At 38.7% G+C, this 22,226-nt stretch overlaps 3 protein-coding genes across 8 annotated transcripts in view; 1 reads left to right on the top strand and 2 right to left on the bottom strand.

Annotated features, from left to right (window-relative positions):
* LOC126921076 (DNA-directed RNA polymerase II subunit Rpb4-like) overlaps positions 1-22,226 on the bottom strand; it is a 260,919-nt gene that overhangs the window by 106,864 nt on the left and 131,829 nt on the right. The window lies entirely within an intron of this gene.
* Positions 881-4,955, top strand: LOC126921075 (cytochrome P450 6k1-like). The gene is made up of 6 exons (XM_050732295.1): positions 881-1,017; positions 2,143-2,676; positions 2,907-3,278; positions 3,494-3,678; positions 3,799-4,087; positions 4,623-4,955. The coding sequence occupies exons 2-6, from the start codon at positions 2,154-2,156 to the stop codon at positions 4,799-4,801; spliced, it is 1,548 nt and encodes a 515-aa protein (XP_050588252.1). The 5' UTR covers positions 881-1,017; positions 2,143-2,153; the 3' UTR covers positions 4,802-4,955.
* The window catches only part of LOC126921065 (uncharacterized), a 141,446-nt gene continuing 124,310 nt past the window's right edge, over positions 5,091-22,226 (bottom strand). For all 5 annotated transcript variants that reach the window (XM_050732273.1, XM_050732272.1, XM_050732271.1 and 2 more), the window contains 4 exons: positions 15,467-15,704; positions 14,776-15,162; positions 14,292-14,543; positions 5,091-13,232 (listed from right to left, as the gene is read on the bottom strand). In XM_050732273.1, the coding sequence (XP_050588230.1) occupies positions 11,430-13,232; positions 14,292-14,543; positions 14,776-15,162; positions 15,467-15,704 (2,680 nt within the window). In that variant the 3' untranslated portion in view covers positions 5,091-11,429. The remainder of the gene's footprint in view (positions 13,233-14,291; positions 14,544-14,775; positions 15,163-15,466; positions 15,705-22,226) is intronic.

Genomic DNA, 22,226 nt, shown 5'->3' with positions numbered 1-22,226 from the left:
ATGAAATCCGATTCTAAATCCCTTGTATAACTTCATAATTGAAAATCTCCATAATATTTATTTCCAGATGAGATTATTCACTTGTTAATAATGTGTACATTTTTATTGATTTTAGTAATTTCACGAATTTGAATTACGGTTGACTATGAAATTATCACGTATGTTACGTCTAAAATATTACTGCCTATATTACTGCACTTTTTGCTGTTATGCAGGTGAATAACGCTGATACATTATAATCTCTATCTTCATTGATAACACTTTTTCAATTATGCAAAAGATTATTCGTTATAATAGATGATATAATGTATGTTCTAGAATATGTACTTTAAGCAGATATCCCCACGGTCATGTTGGAAGAATGGCAAAAAATATGTTTGCGCGAAATTATAGATTATTGTCATTTATATGACCCAATCCTTTTTAATTTCTCCCCCTTATTTGTCTCGCATTGTCTGGAAATAGAAAAGAGATAGAAAGAAACTTTCCAATATCTACACCTCCTTACGTGTGAAAATACGATTCGATTAAGAAAATTGATCTTCCAATGCATTTTTTTAATTACATCATTTTATGGAAGCTGTTGATCGTAATATCTCTTTACGATAGTTGTGTAATATTCAAAATATTGGTGCTGTATATAGAAATTTTATAACATGTCTCTTAATGTGTGAAAATTAAGCAGTAAATTACCGCGGAGACGATTATTATATATTAAACATAACTGATTAATTCGAAAAACTATCTTACCAGGTAAAATGTCAATTCTTACCGTTTTCTAGATGCTAAAATCTGCTACGAGAATTTTTCGCAAATAGCACTTTGCCAGCAAGCAATGATTCAGCGGTAAATTTCACAAAAGAGGGGAGATTACAAATGAGACGTATATACTATCACAGTCGACAGCAAAGCTCACTCTCGTAATGAACATTACAAACTTCGGAAATATTTTCTTATTTTATTTAATATCTGCTACCTTATAGTGCTTGTGACGAGTGAAGAATTCGTTTCATAGCGGTACGTACGGTATATTTCACTGCAACACATACCGCACAATTAGATTATCTGTTCTAATTTTCTATTATTTTCTGATAATTTTCGTCTTTAATTTTGCAAATTAGATTCAACTGTGTCCCTACTCTGATTCACGAACTTATGTAATTTGTTACCTTTTCTTTCCTTTCTGAATCATTTGCTCAGTTTGAATCGTGCAGTATTTTCCTAATTACCCCCAAAGTTTACTGTTTGTCTTTAATTAATGGGTATGCACGTAGAAAACTCTAATCTTGAATCATTCCACGCGAGACGCCAGAATATTCAACACTCTGTGCCAGCGAATTACTCGTTGATTAAATAATATATAATTGTGTTCAAAAAGAAAGCCGGTTATACGATTGTATTTCATCTTCTTTATAAAAGCACTAGAAAAGTGTTAAATTAATAATTGAGAAAATAAGTTTTGTCATAGGTCAACAAATTTTTAAAGTTTTAAAAGAACTGACGTTATTGACTTTTTTTTAGAGGCTAATAACATATTTTATTTATTATATGTTTACAAACCTCCAGATATTTGTGCAATTTCGTATTTTTATGAATGAAATTAAACACATATAATGATTTATTTTACACTCATTAAATAAAATATCATAGCGACTGTTTTACTCCCAAAATGCCTAAGATGCAAACAGAGGGTTGTCCGAAGTACAAGATTGGCGATGAAAACGTGACGTCGAATTTTTAGATGCACCGGGGAAATTATTTACAACATTAACTTATTGCTGATATGTAACCCCAATCGACATTCCGTAAACCTTGACACTGAGGCCCGATACAGGTAACCGCCAAGTGGTTGGGGTGCGTACACCCCCTTAGCACTCGCCCTCCCTCGTACCGCGTTATCAGAGTGATGTCGAGAAAAAGAATTGAGAAAAAGAATATCCGACCAAAGGGAGGGTAGACGCCTACATTTCCCTCAAGATAAGAAGCATGCGTAACGAGTTTCGAGAGCGATTTATTACAATGAAGCATTCCGTGAAACATTGTCCAGCTTTTGCATATCTCTAAATCCATGATAAATCGCAATCCAAGAGCTGTTGATAAATATTATCTTCTGAGATCAACAAAAACATTTTTCCTCCTCAGACTCATTTAAAATGGCCTTATTAACATTATACTGGAGTCTGGATGGTATCCTTATCCTTTCGACCCTGATGGTTGCCGCTTATTTCTACATGACTCGTAAATTCAACCACTGGTCGAAACGTGGAATCACACAGCTTGCACCTACGCCTTTCATAGGCAACTTTATGGACTGCCTTCTGTCAAGAAAATCGGGCTCGGAATTTCTCAAGGACATGTACGATTACGGCAAAGGTGTGCCTTTACTGGGATTCTACGTCTTCGACAAACCTCACCTGTTAATTCGCGATCCAGAACTCGTGAAGCACGTCCTAGTGAAAGACTTCGACTATTTCCCGGATAGATACGCGACTGCAGATGAGAAAAATGATCGTTTTGGATACGCAAATGTGGTCATGATGAAAAATCCGGGATGGAAATCTCTCAGGCCAAAATTGACACCGATTTTTACCCCAGGCAAGCTGAGGACAATGTTCGATTTAATGTTGGTAGTCGCTGACGATCTTGGAATGTATCTCGATTCGTTGCATTTGGAGGGTAATCCGTTTTTCCAGTGCATTTACATAATAACATAAATAAACAACATAAGAAAACTGTTGTTAGTTCAATATATATTTTTAAAACAATGATTCTTACTCAAGAGAAATGTTTAACAGAATTAAAAGTCAATTCTCTTGATGCGAGACTTCAAATTTCGCAACAATCACTTCTTGATTAAAAATGCAACAATGCCAGACACAACATAGGAAATCTAATATCTTTTTCAGGCGATGGAAAAGTAGTCGAGTTCAAGGATATTTGCGGGAATTTCACCACCGATATGATCGGTAGTATTGCGTTTGGCTTAAAAATAGGTGCGGTGAAGAATCCAAAAACACCGCTTCGTGAATATGGCAGGAAGATCTTCTATTCTAATTTCTATCGTAACATGGAGTTACTTATCATATCCTTCTCGCCTCAGTTAGTCAAGTATCTTAAACCGAAGTTCTTTGGAAAAAAAGCGACTAACTTCTTCCGATCTGTTTTCTGGGATGCGATTGATCAGCGAGTCGATTCGGCTCAGAAGAGGAATGATCTCATCGATGTGCTAATCGAGATCAGGAAAACATACAAGAACGACGAAAATTTGAAGGATTACAGTACGTACTTGCTGCAATGTTTTACTATCTTTTGTTGATGAGATTATTTATGAATCGTCAGAAATCTATGAATTATAATTTTATCCATATCCGTATTTCGTGAACTCCCAACGAAACAGAGGAAATATAATTTGCTTTCAAATTATTTTCCAATTGTACTAAATATACTAGATCGATTTGCTGAACTTTTGCGATGTATAATTTGCATGTTCCAGAGTTCGATGGCGACGATTTAGTGGCACAAGCGATCATGTTTTTTATTTCCGGTATTGAAACATCTTCTACCGCCATTTCTTTCACGCTGCACGAACTTGCAGTGAACCCAGATTTACAGAAGAAACTTAGGGCAGAGATTCACGATGCTCTAGAGAAAACTGGTGGCAAAATTACATACGATATGGTACGGTAACTACAAAAATATTAAATTAGAAACACACGAGAGTGGCATATGGATAATATGTGAAAAAGGGTTGTAATATTATATAATTGTAAACATACTAAGAAATATAATGTTTCACAGATTACGACGTTACCATACCTCGATATGGTAATGTCTGAAACTCTTCGTAAATATCCATCTGTAGGGCACTTGGATCGAGTTACCCTTGCCGATTACAAAGTGCCTAATTCCGATCTGATGCTAGAGAAAGGCACTCCAATATTCATTTCGATAATGGGTTTGCACTATGATTCGCGGTATTTCCCGAATCCGAAAAAATACGATCCACTCCGATTTACCGAGGAAGCCAAATGTACCAGGCCAAGTTTCGTCTACTTGCCCTTTGGTGGAGGTCCCCGCGGCTGCATTGGTTAGTAAAATTTTCCGCAATATTTTCCAATATCTTTAACGCCAGAGCTATCGATAGCAAGGACATAGGTACGTACATTTCAAGATCAGTATTCGTTCCTTTAAACTGTACCTATATTATTAACGATAAGATATTTATTTTTTTACGTAGGACGATTTGCAATCACATTAAATAAGATCTACAAAATGTGATGTGTGGAAATCTTAGTCTCAACAGGCACTTCCTCACAATAGTTACATGGCGAAATCACTTTTATATTTTATATTACGTTGCACGGCATTATCTATTAAACAATCAATCGATCAATCTGGTACCAATCAATTTGGTATAATTTATTACATTCTATTATCAGACAAATTCATACAGTTTATGATTATTAGACAAATGGAGTTCAACTAGAACACACATTCACAAATAGATAAGTTCTTACTCATGTTACTTTAACATGTTACTCATGTTGTAAGAAAGATAGGAATAGCAATGTGTATCTTTAGACTTTCTGTTGATAATTTCTCTCTTCAACTCTGCGTTTCAGGTATGCGATTGGGACTCATGCAATCTAAACTTGGAGTCGTACAGATATTGAAGGACTACGAAGTTTCACCTTGTGATAAAACCAAAATTTCGGTGATCCTAGATCCCAAAACAGTCATCACGACAGCTTTAGGAGGAGTACAACTCAACATTCGAAAGATTACCGCTGCTGCTGATTAGACGAAGTTTTACGAACCGCATTCCAATTTTCTGCCTTGTTCGTGATAAGTCGGATATATTTTATTACCGAATCGGTGAAGTTCAACAAGTAACATCGTCATTTCTTTCTCAGGAGATGATTAGATATTAAATATATTTTATAATCGTAATGCTAAATGCCCGAAAATTGTGATTTCAAATATCCGAAAATAATTAGATTTATTTGGTATTAGATAATACGAGATCATGTTTCTGTAAATTTGTTGTATCCTGGTGAGGAAAATATTGCATGCAGAGGAAACACAGTTAGTTTTGTTTCACTTACGCGGTCACATGTATATATTTATTTCATTCACTTATTCTCATTTACAAAAGAGACTAATCGGCCGGTTGGCCGCCACGTGGCCAGTGCATGACCGCCGCTCAACTTACAATTAAATCTCTGTAATATATTATTACGACACCTTAGAATCAAGTTGGAATGGCGAATACCATGCGGTATCCTGGCACCTTGTTCGTAGCCATTGTTCGACGATGGCGTTCGATACGCTTATTAGTCACGGTAATCTGTGACATAACTCTCCATTCTGATCATTTGTATCGTGTCAGTTTCTAGAGTGAAGCGTCGAACATCCACGAATGGTCGAGCATGATTTTCGTGATTCTCGATTCTATGCTATCGAGTGAAAGTTTCGGAGAACACCTGCGCGGCGTTTTAATACTCTTGCTATTGTTTAGCTTCCGAATATTAAGAGGTAGCTTCTTCGTTTCTTCGTTCGATATAATATCATACGAGCAGAATAGCGATCGATCGTCATAATCGAACAACGTATGTATGTACATACTTACGAACATCGGGCACACGCCTCTGCAACATTTGAATTTGTTTCACGATACTTTTACACACATAATAACTATACAATTCATCGTTTACAATATCTGTGATAGTAACTCGCCAGCGAGCATAGCCGTTATTTCACGTCCTCCGTTCCATAATCCTTTTTCACCAGGTAAATATACGTTATACATACATCTAGAGCCGTTTTTTGTTCGTACGCCATTCGCATTTCTCGACCCATTTCTTCGAATGAAAGCTTTCCTTCCCCTGACTTCGAATCAGTATAATTTTCCAGATCTGGATGTAGTTATATTAACTCAGAGAACAGTATATTAATCTGCTTAATTAAACCGCACAAGATCATCGTTATAAAATTACATTGATGCCACGTCGATTCGTCTACACTGATCTTAACGTAACATCATTCAGTTTACATCTATCGTTTACTCGATTTTCGGAGTCACGTGAACTTGCAATTCAAATAGCACACGAGAAACACGAGGAGAAGCGTAGTGCTAGGAACTTCCTTCCGTTTTTTCTGATAATTGTATATTTTAACGAGAATAATTTGCTCAAGTTTAGAAATTATATTATATTAATAATCACACGTTTACAAATTTTTAACGTCATGTTTAATTAATTTGCTCCTTGTCGAAAACAACATTTCATTAGTCATAGCAAAATGATACTCGCAGCTAATGTAATCTATGGAGTCTCCGGAGGCTACTAGCCTGTCGAGTTAATTACATATTCCTCTGTAACATATTACTCACAACGTTAAATTCATCGAGTTGATATATCGCGATAGTGTCTCTTCAAATAAATTATCCATATTTACCTATCGTTTACTATTCGAAATGCTCATCTTCAGCTTGACAATTATACGAAAATATTTCATCAATTTGTCATAGAATTTACATATTCATGTTTATATGATTAATTTTCGTCGTTCGTTTCTTCTCTATCTTATCTCAGTAAGGCTGTGGAGGAAAACACGTCAAGTAAACGAAGTACGTGATAGAAACATTCCTGAAAATTTATAGAAGCACATTCGATAGAAAGATTAATCTTAATCTTTTCTAGAACGCAAATTATTATTATTATTATTAAAAGATCGTTTACATCGGTGCATTTCGATAATTGATATTGCTCTGCCACTTTATTAGCAGTCTCACCGCTAAAACTGACGATCGGTTTTCTTTTCGGTTTCGATTATACGTGTAGTGTAAAAATTGTTAACTCGTAACTTAAAGTTATTTAGTCGTTAATTAAACTATGCAATTGTAAAATATAGGGAACTATGATTTCCTCATTAGAAAATTCAATGAAAGATAAATTGAAGATACGTTTTTAGGTATTACCGTATAGAAACAAACATATCCATTGTGAACGTGAATGTTCATCGCGAAATTATAGTGTTTTAGACGTTACAAACGCACGAAATAGTCAAAGTACGTAAAATTAGGATACTAAGGAAGAGTATAACAGGAGAGCACAAAGGTCGTTCGAGATTTCAGGTTGATGGGACCGAATGAGTCCTGGGAATGTCGATTTTACTGAATCAACTAAATAGGACTGGAAATTAGGAAAAGGAAAAACGTGGAAATGTTAATGTACAAATGTTAATATACAAATATCAAGGATTTTCTCTACCAAAATCTTACTTTACATTTTTCCTAATTATGAACAATCTTCGGTCCCATGTTACGCTAATTTTTCAAATCTATTTCAACTAGTAATACTTTCTGAACTTTGGCCCCGCTTCTCTTCAATTTCACCTCCATCTCCACTTTCTCGAAATCGAAGCAAATCCGTGTACATCTCCGGCCTGTATTCGTCTGAAATTCACGTGACTCTCACAGGTTCTCACGGCAAATAAAAACGAAGTCATCTGGGCGCGTCTCGATTCACAACGTCGTGGTCGTCACAATGCGCTTGTCGACGTCCGTTTAACGCGACGATCGCTCCTTTGTTTGTTAATTAGCACCGCATCCGCGGCGAAGGTAATTGAGTGGGCGACGAAACGAAGATCACAAAGGTTGCGGACGATAGAATTCGTTTTAAAGCGGATCTCTTCGAGCGTGTATTTCAGAAAATCACATTCTGTGCCCTATTTTTGTTCACGATTTCCGATCGTGACACCATTCCGATCTCTTCTGACCATCATTCTCATTTTTTTTCTTTTTTTTTCCTTTTTCTTTTTTTTCTTTTTTTTTTTGTCGGCAAGAGAAAACGCACGATCGATTACGCTGCGGTAATTGACGAGAATAATTGGGACACGAGGACTACCTCGTCGCGAATTAAACGATTGGACCACCGAATTTCGTTCCTCCTCCTGTTCTCAGTCATTTCTTCCTCGAAGCCTCGTTTTGCTTTTGGTATCGAGCTCGATCAACGCGATATTATTTATAGTAGTTCGGCTGATCGCGCCCGCGATTCAAAATTTGAAAATTAGTACAACACCGACGATTCAATGAGGAGTATTCGATTGTCGACACGGAATGGTCCGAGAGTTTCTAGGAAAACGGACTTGCCCGATTGCTCCATTATACTGTAATCTCTAGTACACGTGTAATCGATTTAACGTCTAGGAAGAGACAAATAAATATTGATAAAGATCAGGCACAGACAGCGAGTGATAGAACGAAAAAAGCATTTGATTTTTATAATCAGTCGTTGGTGCGATAGAACCGAGGAATTTCGATTCTTCGATGGAAACATGTATTTTCTGGTTTACTCGTGAGGGTGTTAAGATCAAATACTTTTTTTGCCTCGTACCACTGGAAGTTTAATAAGTTACATTATAGCGTGTTTACAACGTTGTGTGTTTCGACATGGCTCACTTGCTCGAACACACCTTCACACTCGCCGATCCTGTCTCTCTGTTCGTCTACGTGGGTCGAGTATTCCACGAGATTCGACGACGAAATGGAAGGATTCACGCGATCAATGTTTACGGTCGATCAGGGAAGAGCTGGACTGAGGATGCTCTCGCAAGCCTTGACCGCCGTAGGAAGAGATTTATCTACTAACAAACGTCTACGATTGATTAAAAAAAAAAAAAAAAAGAAAAGAAAATGTTTAATTAAACGGCGAGTTCGAGATCAAAGTTTCTTACTTAAAAAACAAATCGATGTCTCCCTGTTGATCGAATCTTTTAAATTAACCCAGAAAGGAGCAGGTATTTCGAAAATACAGCGAACGAATCTCTTCCCGCGGCTTCTCTCGAGAGGGGAGACAAAATCGAACAAGCATTACGCAGAATGCAGAGAGCTGATCGCGTGGATACAGGATTTTTTCTTCCTGTTCTACGATCGCCGTAGAAAAACGAAGAATGCCCCCAAAAAAATTCAATCATTTTTTGGGGGGTGTCCTGAAGACGATAACGTAAGACTAGACTTCAACAATACATGCGGTTTTTCATCGCCGTAGAGACACATTGCTGGTGGAGTATAAAAATATAAACATCTAAAAATGAAAAAGCGAGACACCGTTGCGCAGAGAATTGATGCTGTGTCGAGGCTGAAAACGCGTGCATCACGAGGGTGTTCTTCTACGTTAGGCTGTATCCATTTTATAATCGTATTATTCGTTTTTTACCCGCCTTCTTCTCGTTCTAAACGCGTTCTTAAAATATTCAACTAAACGGAGGATACATTTTTTGTCGATCCATTAAAAATTTAGCGAGTAGATAAGCGAATACCATTCTCGGGGATAGGGTGTTGTTTATCGACTACGAGTAGAAGAAGTACAAGAATCGTTAGATCAGAGGATACTAGCGACTTTCTAACGACATTTTTTCGGTTTATGTAATTCTCGACTGGAATAACTGTTCATAGTTTTTAAATCAGAGGAAGACACCTTCTCAACGAGGAAACAGCGTTTATTTAACATTCATCTAAATTTCTGACAGATCAACAAAATCATTTTCCAAATCGTGCGAGTATTCGCCTCGAGATATAATTCGAACGATCGGGTTCGTCTCTTTTTTTCCGCGACGTTTACGACACACGAAGATTTCTTTCCGTTCTCTCCTCTCTGCTTTTTCGTGTCTTCTCGTTTTTCGTCGCTGGGCAGGCATTTTCTTTTCCAATTTATTCAGTTCTTTTCTTTTTCTTCCTCTTGTCTCAAACGAGGCATGAATTTTTTCGGATTGTAATTCGACACGACGTGCCTGTCTAGATCTGCTGCATTCTCTATCTACTTACACGCTGAACTTGTGTGTTACAATGGACCTGCTTCTTCGTACGATCATTTTTTTCTTCTTATGTATTTATAATATTTATATACGTTATGCGTTTCGATGGGAGTTGCATATATTTATATATATATTTTTTATGTATATATATATATGTATATATGTATAATAACGAACAACATTAATGATTACTCGTTAGGCTATCCTTTTAATTGGACAATAAATAAAATAGTTTATATACCGCGCCTTTTCACTTTCTTCTATCTTTCAGGCCGTTCATCCATATATATCTTCTCTCCTACTTTCTTAACTTCAATTCCCTTTTCTGATCTAATTTCTTCTTCTTCTCCATTAATTTCCTCTAATTTCAATTCGTTCTCACCACCTGATCTCGACATTTAAATTTTATCGTACGTAATTTTTCCTTCTACCTTTCTCTCCCTCCCTTTCATTCTAACACACTCTCCTCTTCCATTCACTCTGCTCTCGGAACGGAGATCGATAATTAGGAGCAATATACATATATTTGGTATTCGCCAGCTGTTCGACAGTTTGGCTTCGATACGAACGTTAATTACACTCACACATTTCTGGTTACATTTGGGAACAGCTAATCGACATACTACACGCACGTACTCTAAGACATATTTTTTCTTATTTTTTTTCCTTTTTTTTTTTTTTTTCTTTAAACGATGATTTGAATTTCGTACAACTGACTTGAAAGTCGAGAGACTTTCTTTCTTCGTCTGCCTCTACTCTCTTTCAACTGTTACATTCTAATAATTTCCCAAATCATCTTCGATGCGGCAGAACAATCGGATTTTTTTAGCTAATGTTTTTCTTTGCCTCCTCGTCGAAGAGAAGGCTTGTCCCGGAAATCGTCCAGGTGATAGTGTACGATCGTGTCCGTGGTCGCCCGATACCGAACACACGTGGCTCAAAAATTCTTAAAGTTAAAATCCCTTCGAGCTTCACGCGAGAAACGCAACATTCCGCGACCCGGTCTATCCAGACTCAGAATAGTCAAGACGTGTTCAAATGGCGGAATGAGGATCCTATTGGATAGAGGATTGTCACGATACTATATTTCGTAATTCCTGACCGATCGATCGGTCGTCGATAGATTGTTACATAACGCGTGGCGACTCGGTCGATCGAGAAAAGCCTCATCGGAAATTTCCTTACGAATAACATCTAGCGCACGAGGTCGAGGTAAATAATCGTTTTCAGTTTAACAGACAGATGTGATCCAACAATGGCCGGCGATACAATCTAATGAAAATCAATGTCGACGGAACACGAACGCTCTGATCGTCACTCGATTTCCTTCGCTTCCGTGCACTTAACGTCACGGTATCTCTCGATCTTCTTCTTTTAATTTCAGCCTTCGTCAACGATCTTTGGCTCCAACGTCTCCTCCTACCTTTTGATAATCATCGACTTCTCTAGTGTTAACGCGCGAGAAAGTGGCGGTCAACCCTCGGTTCGTGGATCGACACTACACGAAACGCGGGCACACGTCCTTAACTGCTGCAACAGAAAATATTCTCAGCCAGCCACTTGTGCAGGCCCGACAACTGTTTCTCGGAAGAGTCCTCGACCACCAGGCCGTATCACTTGATCTCCTCGCGACTCGATGAATGCGGAGGATGCGACGACAACGGAACTTCCGATACCTGCCTCTTTGGTCGAAAGCTTGCCGTCAGAGAGGAAATCCAGCCGCTCGGAGATTGCGAGCTTTGGTCGTGCAAAGAATCGCTGTTGCTGTTGCTCCTGGTGCTGTCGATACTCATGCCAGACTTGAATCGCGACAACAGACCAGGCGATTTCTTGGACGTTGCAGTTGGCGAAGAGTACGTTGGCTTTTTCCGGGATTTGGCCGACTCCTTGCACAACATTGAGTCCAAACTACCCGTGTGTGGACGTTCCTCCGTTTTCTTTGGCTCCAACGAACCGAGCATTACGCTTTCAGTCTGCTTCGCCATCTTCGAGATATCCTCCATGCTCGCCGAGCTTCTCCTAATTTCTATTTTGCCTATATCTTCTTGTACAGCCTCTCTGGACCCGTGCTCAGGCTTGACAACGATCTCCGGTTGTTGCTGTTGCTTCTTCGTACGCACGTCAATTTCTCTGAACTCGATATCCAGAATCTTTTGATCCTTCGCTTCTTTCAGACTGTGCGACTTGCTCTCGGGATTCGAAAAATTTCGCCGGTGTTTCGCCAAAGATCTCTCCGACATCGCGCTCGGTAAAGCTTCCAACGAAGCGGACGATCTTTTCTCCTTGACGAACGACACCTTCCAGACACTGCCTCTATTCTTGTACTCCGTCGATTTCCTCACCTTTGGCAACGTCATAGCACGCTTATCCACCGAAGACAATTCCACCACCGTCGCTATAGCTTTGCCCTCTTTCACCGAGACTTTAGTAAGGTTGCAACGCTTGCAAACTGATAGAGAGTTATTGCGCCTGGAAGAAGTGGTCGCCGTGGCCATCAAGTTGCTTTTGTTCAGCGTCTTCGTTACGTGTTTCGTAGGCTTCGGCGCAGTAGGGTCCTTCGTGTCGAAGCTGATACTCAGCCGATCCGTGAAGTTTCTTAATCTGGAAAAGATGGACTTGTGATTGTTGGGTCCTGTTTTATCCTCGCAACAACACCGGAGCCCAACCGTCTCCCTCTGTACCTCTTTGCGACTAGACTTCATCTCCTGATCGTTCTCCACTAAGCTACTCGTTTTCTTCAGGTTGTTCCTCTGCTGGGTTTCGACTACCACGTTACCGTTGCCCTCCACCATTTTTCGTTCGTTCCATTTCGCATCTAGGAAAACGGGTTCGTCTTTCTCCAGCTCCTCGAGGATTCTGGTTCCTTCCGCGGACCACGCACTGACGGGCGAGCTCAGGTCGCTGCCAAGATTCTCTCCTTTACTGCGTCTTCTTTCGCGCTCGTGATCCCTAACAGCCCTGGCTAGGTCGTGACTATGATAATCCAGTGACGATTTCTCTCGACTACCCTTTCGACTACCCGGGTAGCTTTTCCTACCTGTTGCCGGCCCAGTCAACGTCCCCTCGGTCGAGATTTTGAACTTCAACGTTTTCTCGCTCACCTCCACCTCGGTCGCTGTCTCAGGATCCGAACTCTCGAGATTCTCCGCTTCTTCCGCCGTCAGGTTCTCCGTCATCTCGTCGTCGGTGGATCGCGATCGCGAGTGAACTGTGCCTATGGAACGTTTCGAGCGCATACTGTGCGACGAGGTAGATTTCACGACGCTAGCTGACCCGGTGGTCCCGGACGTTACGGTTATCAGATTTGCCTCGCCCAGGTCTGCTATGCTCTTCCGGTGATGCCGCTCGTCCTTCGCTGCTTCGTTCAATCTGCGATAATATTCTAAAGCTTCCCGCACTGGCTGAACTATTAGGTTCTGGAAGAGAAATTTTTCTGTGTTTGTTAGTGTGTTTGTTATTTAAATATTGAGATTTTGAAAATTTCTTAGTTCGATAAAATTACGATTTAGAACCGGTTTATTAATTCTATAAGGAATATTCATCCTACGCGTCAACAATCGATCGGTTGCGAAACAAACATTCTGATACACGATGCAAATCCTTTTTAGGCACCAAGAGAAACCTAATCGATGCTTCGTTTACAAATAAAAAATCAAATAATCGTTTCAAACGTTTGAAGCTTCACATTCTCTTATACACGCAAGATTTGCATTCAGTTAATACAGGATAATCCTCTCGCTAATTCAAAGGCAATCATCATACCGTGGATCACGTATTCTTATTTTCATTTCACAAATACACGCCTACACAACTGTTTCAGCTCTAACATAGACAGAATATCAACCTTTGGGAACAGATCACACACAAAGACGTATCATTATCGTCACAGCGTGGTTGCATTACCTTTGAATTAACTATCAAGAGAGTAGATTATACTCTATAACATGGAGAGGCTATAAAGCCTTGTGCATACACCACGATGAGTGACTTGAGCGATAAAGCTGATACGCGATCAATGATCGAAAGGCTATTGACGTTTGAGAATCGACAATAACTGAAAAGCGATTTGGAGAATACATGCGAGGATCTGATCGATTCTGCTGTATGGAAATTTGTTTGTAACAAAAACGTAGCCAGCTATTTTCATATACATAGCATTATCAAAAATAAATTAATAATAAAAAACTATATTAATTACTCGATATTGGTGGCACATAATATTTAATCATTTTTGCGAATAACATTTCATCGAGTCGTGCATATTGTGACGATATTTACAGATAATCTAGCAGAAGAGTTTTCTGCTATACTGTTTGGATCTGATATGCAAATGGATTTGATATTAAAGCAAAGGACAAGCTTGAAGTTTTACGTCAAACTTGTAAAAGTGTTATATTTTTCCAGGTATCGATCTTCATCTACCCTTATCAAAATACTAACAGCACCTTGGACAATAAGGGTGGTAGTAAAAGTACCTGCAGCTGTGGAAGCAGTTCCCCAAGGGCCTCGAAAAGAGGAAGTAGAACGAGACCGATGAAGCTGACTTGGGACGAGGGTTTGGTTACTTTATCGCGATCCATAAATGGCGTCACTGGAAGTCCTTCGAGCTTCTCCGCGTCGCTCTGCTTGAAGAATTCTTGTAGCAACCTATCCAGCCACGGTTCCGCGACTTCCATCGGCCGGGCCTCGTTGCTAATATCCGCCACCTTGATGAGGATCATCGATAACTAGAACAGCAAATCACAGATTTTTAACGTTGCCTTATTCCGAATCTTTAAATCTAATTTTCTGAAAGTAGTCGCTACAGCGGACTTTAATTTGAATTATCGAATGATGAATTTGTCATAGATTTTTGTATTTGACACAAACTTTTGTTTCATTTCGTGCATTTATGATCGTAACCGTACGTAGACAAAATAATTATGAAATAATATGACAAATTGAAACGTAAAAACTTACTAAATTAATATGAGCCTTGCTGGAGTAATCGAATTCCGGGATGATGTCCGTGAATTGACCGAGGATCTCGTTGTGCCTGGCCATGTCCGTTGCAAGAATACACCTGATGATCCCTTCGCGTACAACTCGATATGTCGCATTATCCAGCGACGCTAATATGTTACATTCCGGTGCTTCTAGAACACGAAAAGCTACGGAGCAATGATGGTTCTCCAGAGGTGAGATATCGTTGTAACGCAGAGCCAACTCGGTACGGGCATTTATTTGATAAATGTTGTTGTATCCTGGATGATCTAGATCGTGGCAGATGCAGGAGACAATTAAAATAAAAACCTCCAGATCGCCGATTCGTGACGGAAGATCCACTGTCCAGGCTATTGCGTACATCTGCATAAACGGAATATTGGTTAAAACGAAATACGATTATACGTATATACTTATTTTACTTTCATCGTATCATTTTAATCGTCTTTGTTTGCATATTTAAGAGCATAATTAAGTATACGTTATGAGTTAATTGTTCTAAATTTTACTAACATCTACGCCATTCGAATATTTCCTATATTTATTATGTTTACGTATATTCGCTCTGTGAGAAGATTTCGTGAAAACGAAACGCGTAGAAATTACATAGATGGAAAAACCCACGCGTTGTGTTCTAACGCGGCAGGCGTGTAGATCGTGCACTTGCCATTTGCGCCACGCAGAAGCAATGCCTAAAGTTATGAAACGGCACTTCGTTATAGTTGTTATAAACTTCGTAGAGGAAGTTCCTCAGGATTGGTAAAGGAATGTTAAACTTTTGAGGTAGGTCCAGCTCGACGAACATCGTCTGCAGCATCAATAGAAGCTCTTCGTCTTCCCATTGCCGTGCATCGAATGCTGGTGAGTGCAGCCACTCCCGAACGTTCGACGATACTGAAACGTCGCTGTAACACAATCGCAGGCATTAACTTCGTAGCATCGAAATTCTATTTAGACAAATAGACAATGGCTTAATTTCTATTGTTTAACCGAATTGCTAGTGCCCTTAGATTTGGAATTTTTACGATTAGACCGTGAACGTCTATGTGCGTTTTTAGGAAATTTACAAATTCACGATACAATGATAAAATAAGTAGATTTAAGTCGTCACAGAATTAGACGCATCCACGCGGAAATGTTATTCTCGAGGATTGAAGCAAATTCAATCGTGGCATTCATCAAGCCAGCCATCTTAGAATCACGAGAAGAACAGTTACTTTTATATTCGAAAGGGGTGCATTCTGTACATTTCTTTTCTTTCGTATCTCGAGTCTTTGCTTACAGTAGCAATTTCCATATAATTACATGCTTCCATATCAGAGAAAAGCCACAAATCGAGATGCTAACTTCCAGAGCACGGTTCTACTTCGAGGGAACAACGGAGGCTCCAGTTTCCTTTCAAAGTATCGAGTCTCTTTAAGATCGCGAACATCATCCCCTCCGCCTCGCCATCCGGATAAAATTAATCGGATTAGTATGTAATTTCGTCGAAGTACCACCGTTGCCTGGTATGCGGTATTTTGCGCAATAATGTGTTACCCGCTTATTGAACTAAATCAACATGAAGCCCGACCTACGACGGATTGGAATTACATTAGGGATGTATCGATTTGCCAGTGTAACGTGCCAAACAGCACACGCGGCTAATCACGATAAACATACTATACAACACGTGTCCATATCTTCAAATATCAAGTAAACATTTATTGTACTCGCAATGGTATTTTTTTATAAGAAATGGTCGACCGATCGTGTAAATGATAGAGGAGTGATTGTGTCGTTCGGCAAATATTGATAGTACTGTATTTGCTGGCAAAATATTCGTTTGAATAACATATATATAAATGATAAAAGATTCGATATACGAAGAGTGGAAACTATTTTTATATTCTGCGAAACTTTAATTCTATATTGAAACGATTATTAATTGAGTGTATTGTACACGGTTACAGGTTATCAATATCACAACGTAAAATATAAATGATTTAATAACGTTAACGACAAGGAAACAATTTCAATGGAATCTTACAAACATTAAGAGAAAGATTGGAGAGAATTGTGAAACCACAAGATGATTACGTTCTTTTATACCATTGAAATGTACATATGTTTCAAACGTTCATTCAAATATCGGTATAACGAGCAGTATGAATTTATGTGACGGTCTGATACTTCTATCAGCGTTGTCCAAGCGAAGCGTAAGCCCTTTGGGCATCTCTCGCTTGTTCTCGTCGTCAGGGAAACCACATGATGCTAAACAAGCGATCATGACACTGCATTATGTCGACGTTCCGCTGATTAGCTGTCACGAGACTTTAGCGTTGCTTTTGTTAACAACGTAATATCGCGCGAAGAAAATTGTCAGGGAGGAAAGTAGATTCTCAGAAATAATTAGTGTTCAATTTGTTATAAAATTATTAAATTCCACGAATACTATGACAATTAGAATGTTTCAAAGAATGAAAAATAAAATTATTATCTGGCATTTGTTATTTTAATTTACCATATTTTCTTTCCCAAGACGAAGACTTCTGTTCGAAATCCAACCGCTTGAACGAACAAATGAATGAACAGCGAATCCGATAGATTTCATTAACTGGAAATGTTCTACTTAAGATTTCACGAATTCCAATCAGGTCAAATACAATTACTCGACGTTACGTAGGAGTTGATGTGTCGAGATCGAGGCACGATCAAGGAGATTAAGCAGAAGCACGTGTAGCGAAGACCGCTAATTGGCAATCCGCATTTAGCTCGCGCATCAAATCGTGGTACGGGATAATGTTCGCTTTGTGACGCTCCCTATTATAACCCAGCAATAGTAGGTCATTAGAGAGATAACGGTAGCTTAATGGCATTTTGCGGTAACACTACGGAGCTTGCTACTGTCACGGGCCATCCATCCATCCGTTCAAATCGAATAAGTCGACGAAAAACATTTTCAATGTTTGCAATCAATTAATAATCTTAGTTGTCGAAACGGTTGGCGATATTTTCATGCGGTTTCCGCGAACGGCGATTTGCGCAGCATTTGCTACGTCTCGTTCGACGTTTCGTACATCCGGCGTGTTTGCTGCGGTTTATTTGCCTTGTTTCCGTGCGGGAATCGAGTGACGTTCGTTTTTTATGTGCAGTGTTTTTTCCGTGAAAAACAGAGCTTTTGCAAAACGATAATCAAAACTCTGTGCTTCGCATGCTGAGTTCCTCCTCTGCGAAAAATCCTGGATCAGTTTTTTTCGAGTCTCGGTGCATTTCACAAAAGAAATCGAATTGCCACGAGGAAAAAAACAGGAGAATAAAACATCATGAAACAAAGCACGAGAAACTCATGATTGGTTATGCGAAATGGTAATAGAAGCGCACGATTATTGTCCAACTTTATTCGACCGTTTTCCCGCACATGAATTACAAGCGCGTTTATACTTTAAAGGTAAATCATCCGAGTAAAATCGATCTGAAAACGTTTACGGACAGATAGATCTCTTGTTTCGAAAATCAGGAATAAAACAGCACTGGAGTCCAGGCGGTGTCTCGGTTGTTTCAAGCGTCGAACATGAATTCCCAACAGGCAGAGTTGTACGATCCGTCTCGAAATTCAATTTACCCACGTAATTCGGCGTAATCTTGACGAAGATCCCACGGGTTGTGCGCTTAATCGCTCACGAAACGATGTCGAACGTGTTGCGCTGCAGCGCGAGATCTTCGCAGGATGAATGCATAAAGAACGGGACGCAGAACAATGCATTTTAATGAAACGTGTCCCGATACTATCATGTAAGAAAACCACAATATGGAGAATCCATATTAAAACGCTTTCATGTCAAAAACAGAAGTGCGAAAAACAATGTTACGATATTGTATTATATATAGCAAAATGAAAGACGCGTTAGAACTAAAAATTGAAATGCAAGTAAAGAGTGACAATAAAGGATTAAATTGTTTATCGATACGGTCATTTTAGCGGGCAATTAACTTTTTCCACTGTCGAGCCCTTTTGCTTCCAATAATCTCCACGAGCGTTGTTTGCTCGAATCACACGATACTTCGCTTTTATCGCACTTTCGATTCAAAGAAACTTCGTTATCGATACTAATTCCATTCGAATGACTTTCCTCCCTGACTAATAACATAATTGTTATGAGTTCACTAGCTGCGGTTGCATATCGACTTCGGCGTTATGCTCGGAAACGGCAGCCTTTTATATTTATAACTTGACATTTAAACGTCTGGCAGGAATATCGAAGTTTCTTAGTTATTAGAATTACTCGCGAACGTAACTGGCATTTGAGACATGCAGACCACGCAAATTGGTAAGCTTTGCTGTCTACGTTCACCCGTTCGTACTTTATTACACGCTGTACAAATTGAATGCAATTTAATATGTACTCGCGGCAATCTATCGGCTTCTTACAGAAATTTATCGATCGTGTAAACAGTAAAGATTAGTCAGTGCTATTATTGCTTTGATGAGAACGCGTAATGGAATGTGATCCTTAGAACGGAGAGTAGCGTATTTTACTTAGGAAACAATTCTTTTTTAATATTTTATATCAGACAAATTCTTAAATTCTTCTTATACCATTGATTGTTGATTATACCATATCCATTGAAAATTTTAATTAAATTTCTCGAAAGGATTACAAACGCCAGATACCTTATAGAATATCCACTACTCATATATCTTCATAAGTTATATGTTTCATTGTATCGTTGGAAAGCCAACGCAGTCGCTGTTTCCCTATAACGTTTCGATATAATATTCATTTATAACAAGTCGATATAATATTAATTACACTGAAGCCTGATCAATTTCCTATAACACTTGCACGATTCTCCTCAACTTGAAACTTTCACGGTAGCTCTCAATTACGCTAGAGTAATAAATGTGTTGAATTAAATTCCGATATCACCGGTTACCACTCAACCTTTTTCTTCAAAAGAAGAAAAGGAAGGTAAGAAAAGACTATGGTTAAATTTCGAATACGCAATACCCATCTAAATTCCAACACGAGCCACCAAAATTCCTCTAACTTCAGTAGCGAATTACGTTCAGTGGTGAAACGCGTTTCAATCGCGTTGAAACTCGATCTCTCAGCTGGACGGCTTCGTTAGCTCGATAGAAAACAATTTTATACATATCGTCAAGGTTTTAATTAATACCGACATGGAAGTAATTACAACTTTATAAACGAAGTATTTGATTTTCCGGATAGTTTGAGTTTACCTTTCGTTTTTTAAAATACCGTAATGTCGATTAAATTTATTGTTAAATTCATGTCCCAGCAAATTAATTTCATGAAAGGACATTCTCGCGTTAAATAGAGAAAAACAAAGCTTCAATTTCAGTCTGTTTTTGGAAAACACGAGTTATTGACCCGAGCTAATGGACTCCTGAGTATACATTTATGTATAAATGTTTGTTCGAAAACTGTTTGTGCTTGAAACCGAGATCGTTTCTCTGGAAGAAACGCGTGTAATTGAACAGTCCTTTGTAACAAGCTTTTATTTGGAAAAAGCTCGCGGATGAAATTGCCCGAACATATTTAAATTCCAATAAAATTTATTAAAAAGTAAAAAGAGAAGAAAATCAGAAAATTTGAAGATGATCGGTTTTTAATATTTTCTCTCTATTCATTTACAATTCGATACGAACACTGTTCGCTTTGTGAGACCTAAAGCTAAACCATACCGGCTGCATAAAAGCCATGCTCCTGTTAACGTAGTCAGATTTTTGAACACTCCAAACGGTCGAACGAGTTTCAGTATCAACCTAAAGAGGTTTCGGTATACGCTCCCAAAGAGACTAATATTTTTGGATTTTCACAATTGCTCTTGAAACACACCGTACACGCGATGAAGTTGAATTTTCCAACTAATTTTCAGCGAAATATATACCAATTTCTATTTGTTTCAGTTCAATTTACTTTTTCCGTTTAAATGAACTAGAAAACATTGTTCAATTATTTCCGTCTACTTCAATAAGAATATTCCTTTTAATTTTATCGAAATAAACGATAACAACAAAATTGAATGGAAAAACTTTGTCTATAAATTCTCACGTCATATGTCAAGTTTGATTTCTCCTGATCCATTAATCAAGTTTTCATAATTGTTCACCTGTGATGGTAAAATCACTTGTGATCGAAAGGAAGAAGACGAACGATAAATCATGCAATGACGCTCGTTATACTATGACATAAAAGTGTGCACAGAATATTCTACGCTTACTTCTCCCTTGTTTCGTTCAATGATTCAACGGACGTGAAATCAACAGTATAGCGTTTCCTTCTTCGGTGTTTCACTATCCTTTTTTGCATCCTTCATGAATTCTTAAAATTTCATAAAGCTATGTATATGCAAAATAAAAAGCGCAAGGAATAACAACGCGTAAAACACGCAGAATGATCATGACTCGGAAAGTAATTACGAGATTAATAAGCTAAATTCATGGAAAACTTCAGCTCGGAAGTAGCAAAGCTCGAGCACGATAATACGACGAATAAACTTGAAATAACGAGTGTCAAAAATCAGAAGAATAAAGATCAAAGTTCAGAAAAGCAAAACGAGAATTCGAAAGGTTCCTCCTCCTCCTCTGCTATTTAAACGCTGCATCATTCGGTGCAACTTAATCAAAATCATAAATCGTCTTGTAACGCTCATTACGTAATCACGAGACGTAGACGTTGCACTATTTCTCTCTCTCTTTCTTTCCTTCTTATCCCACTTCACAGTGATTCAGAGGATGCGGAATTCACGAGGACTTCCTCCTTCACCTTCTTTCCTTCGTGAGCCATTGAAAATTCTACGCGCACAGTGCTTCAAGTGCCTTCTGCCTCTCTCTTCCTTTCTTTTCCTCCTCCCCCCTCCCTCCCTCTCTCGTTCTCTCTCTCTCTCTTTCTGCGAATGACATCCTGCAACGATCAACACGATAAAGTCCGGTGGGTAAATGAATAAATAATTCCGCGCCAACCCCATCCGCCCCTTTAGTTTTTCGTTCCGCGCGGACTTCTTAAATAAAAGTCTCGTACTATCAACGATCGACGAGGAGCATTAACGCGACGGGGCGACGACTTGATTTATTATGGAACTTCGTGCTACGAACTTGCTTCGCGTGTGCCGCGCGTTCAAATAGAAACGCCAGTGATTTATAATCTTCTTCGGTATAACAGTTCCTACTGTTAACAGTGTATGAACAAATTTATGAGACAGTTTCTTTTATTCGTTCACTTTTTTTTAACACGACGGATAATGTTAACACAATTAGAATTTGTTTCTCAATGAATCATTCACACAGAGATTCTCGGGTGAGAAACGAATAAATTTTCAGATCAAATGCAAATCAAACACCCTTTTCGGACAATTTTTCTACAATTCGAATAACGGTAAATCCGCTGGAAAGATCTTGCCGATGCAACGGTTCGTAGCTG

This window comes from Bombus affinis, chromosome 10 (genome assembly GCF_024516045.1).
Source record: "Bombus affinis isolate iyBomAffi1 chromosome 10, iyBomAffi1.2, whole genome shotgun sequence".
Classification (NCBI taxonomy): Eukaryota; Metazoa; Arthropoda; class Insecta; order Hymenoptera; family Apidae; genus Bombus; species Bombus affinis.
Note: the sequence above shows the minus strand (reverse complement) of the source record. Positions and strands in the feature narration are given on the sequence as shown.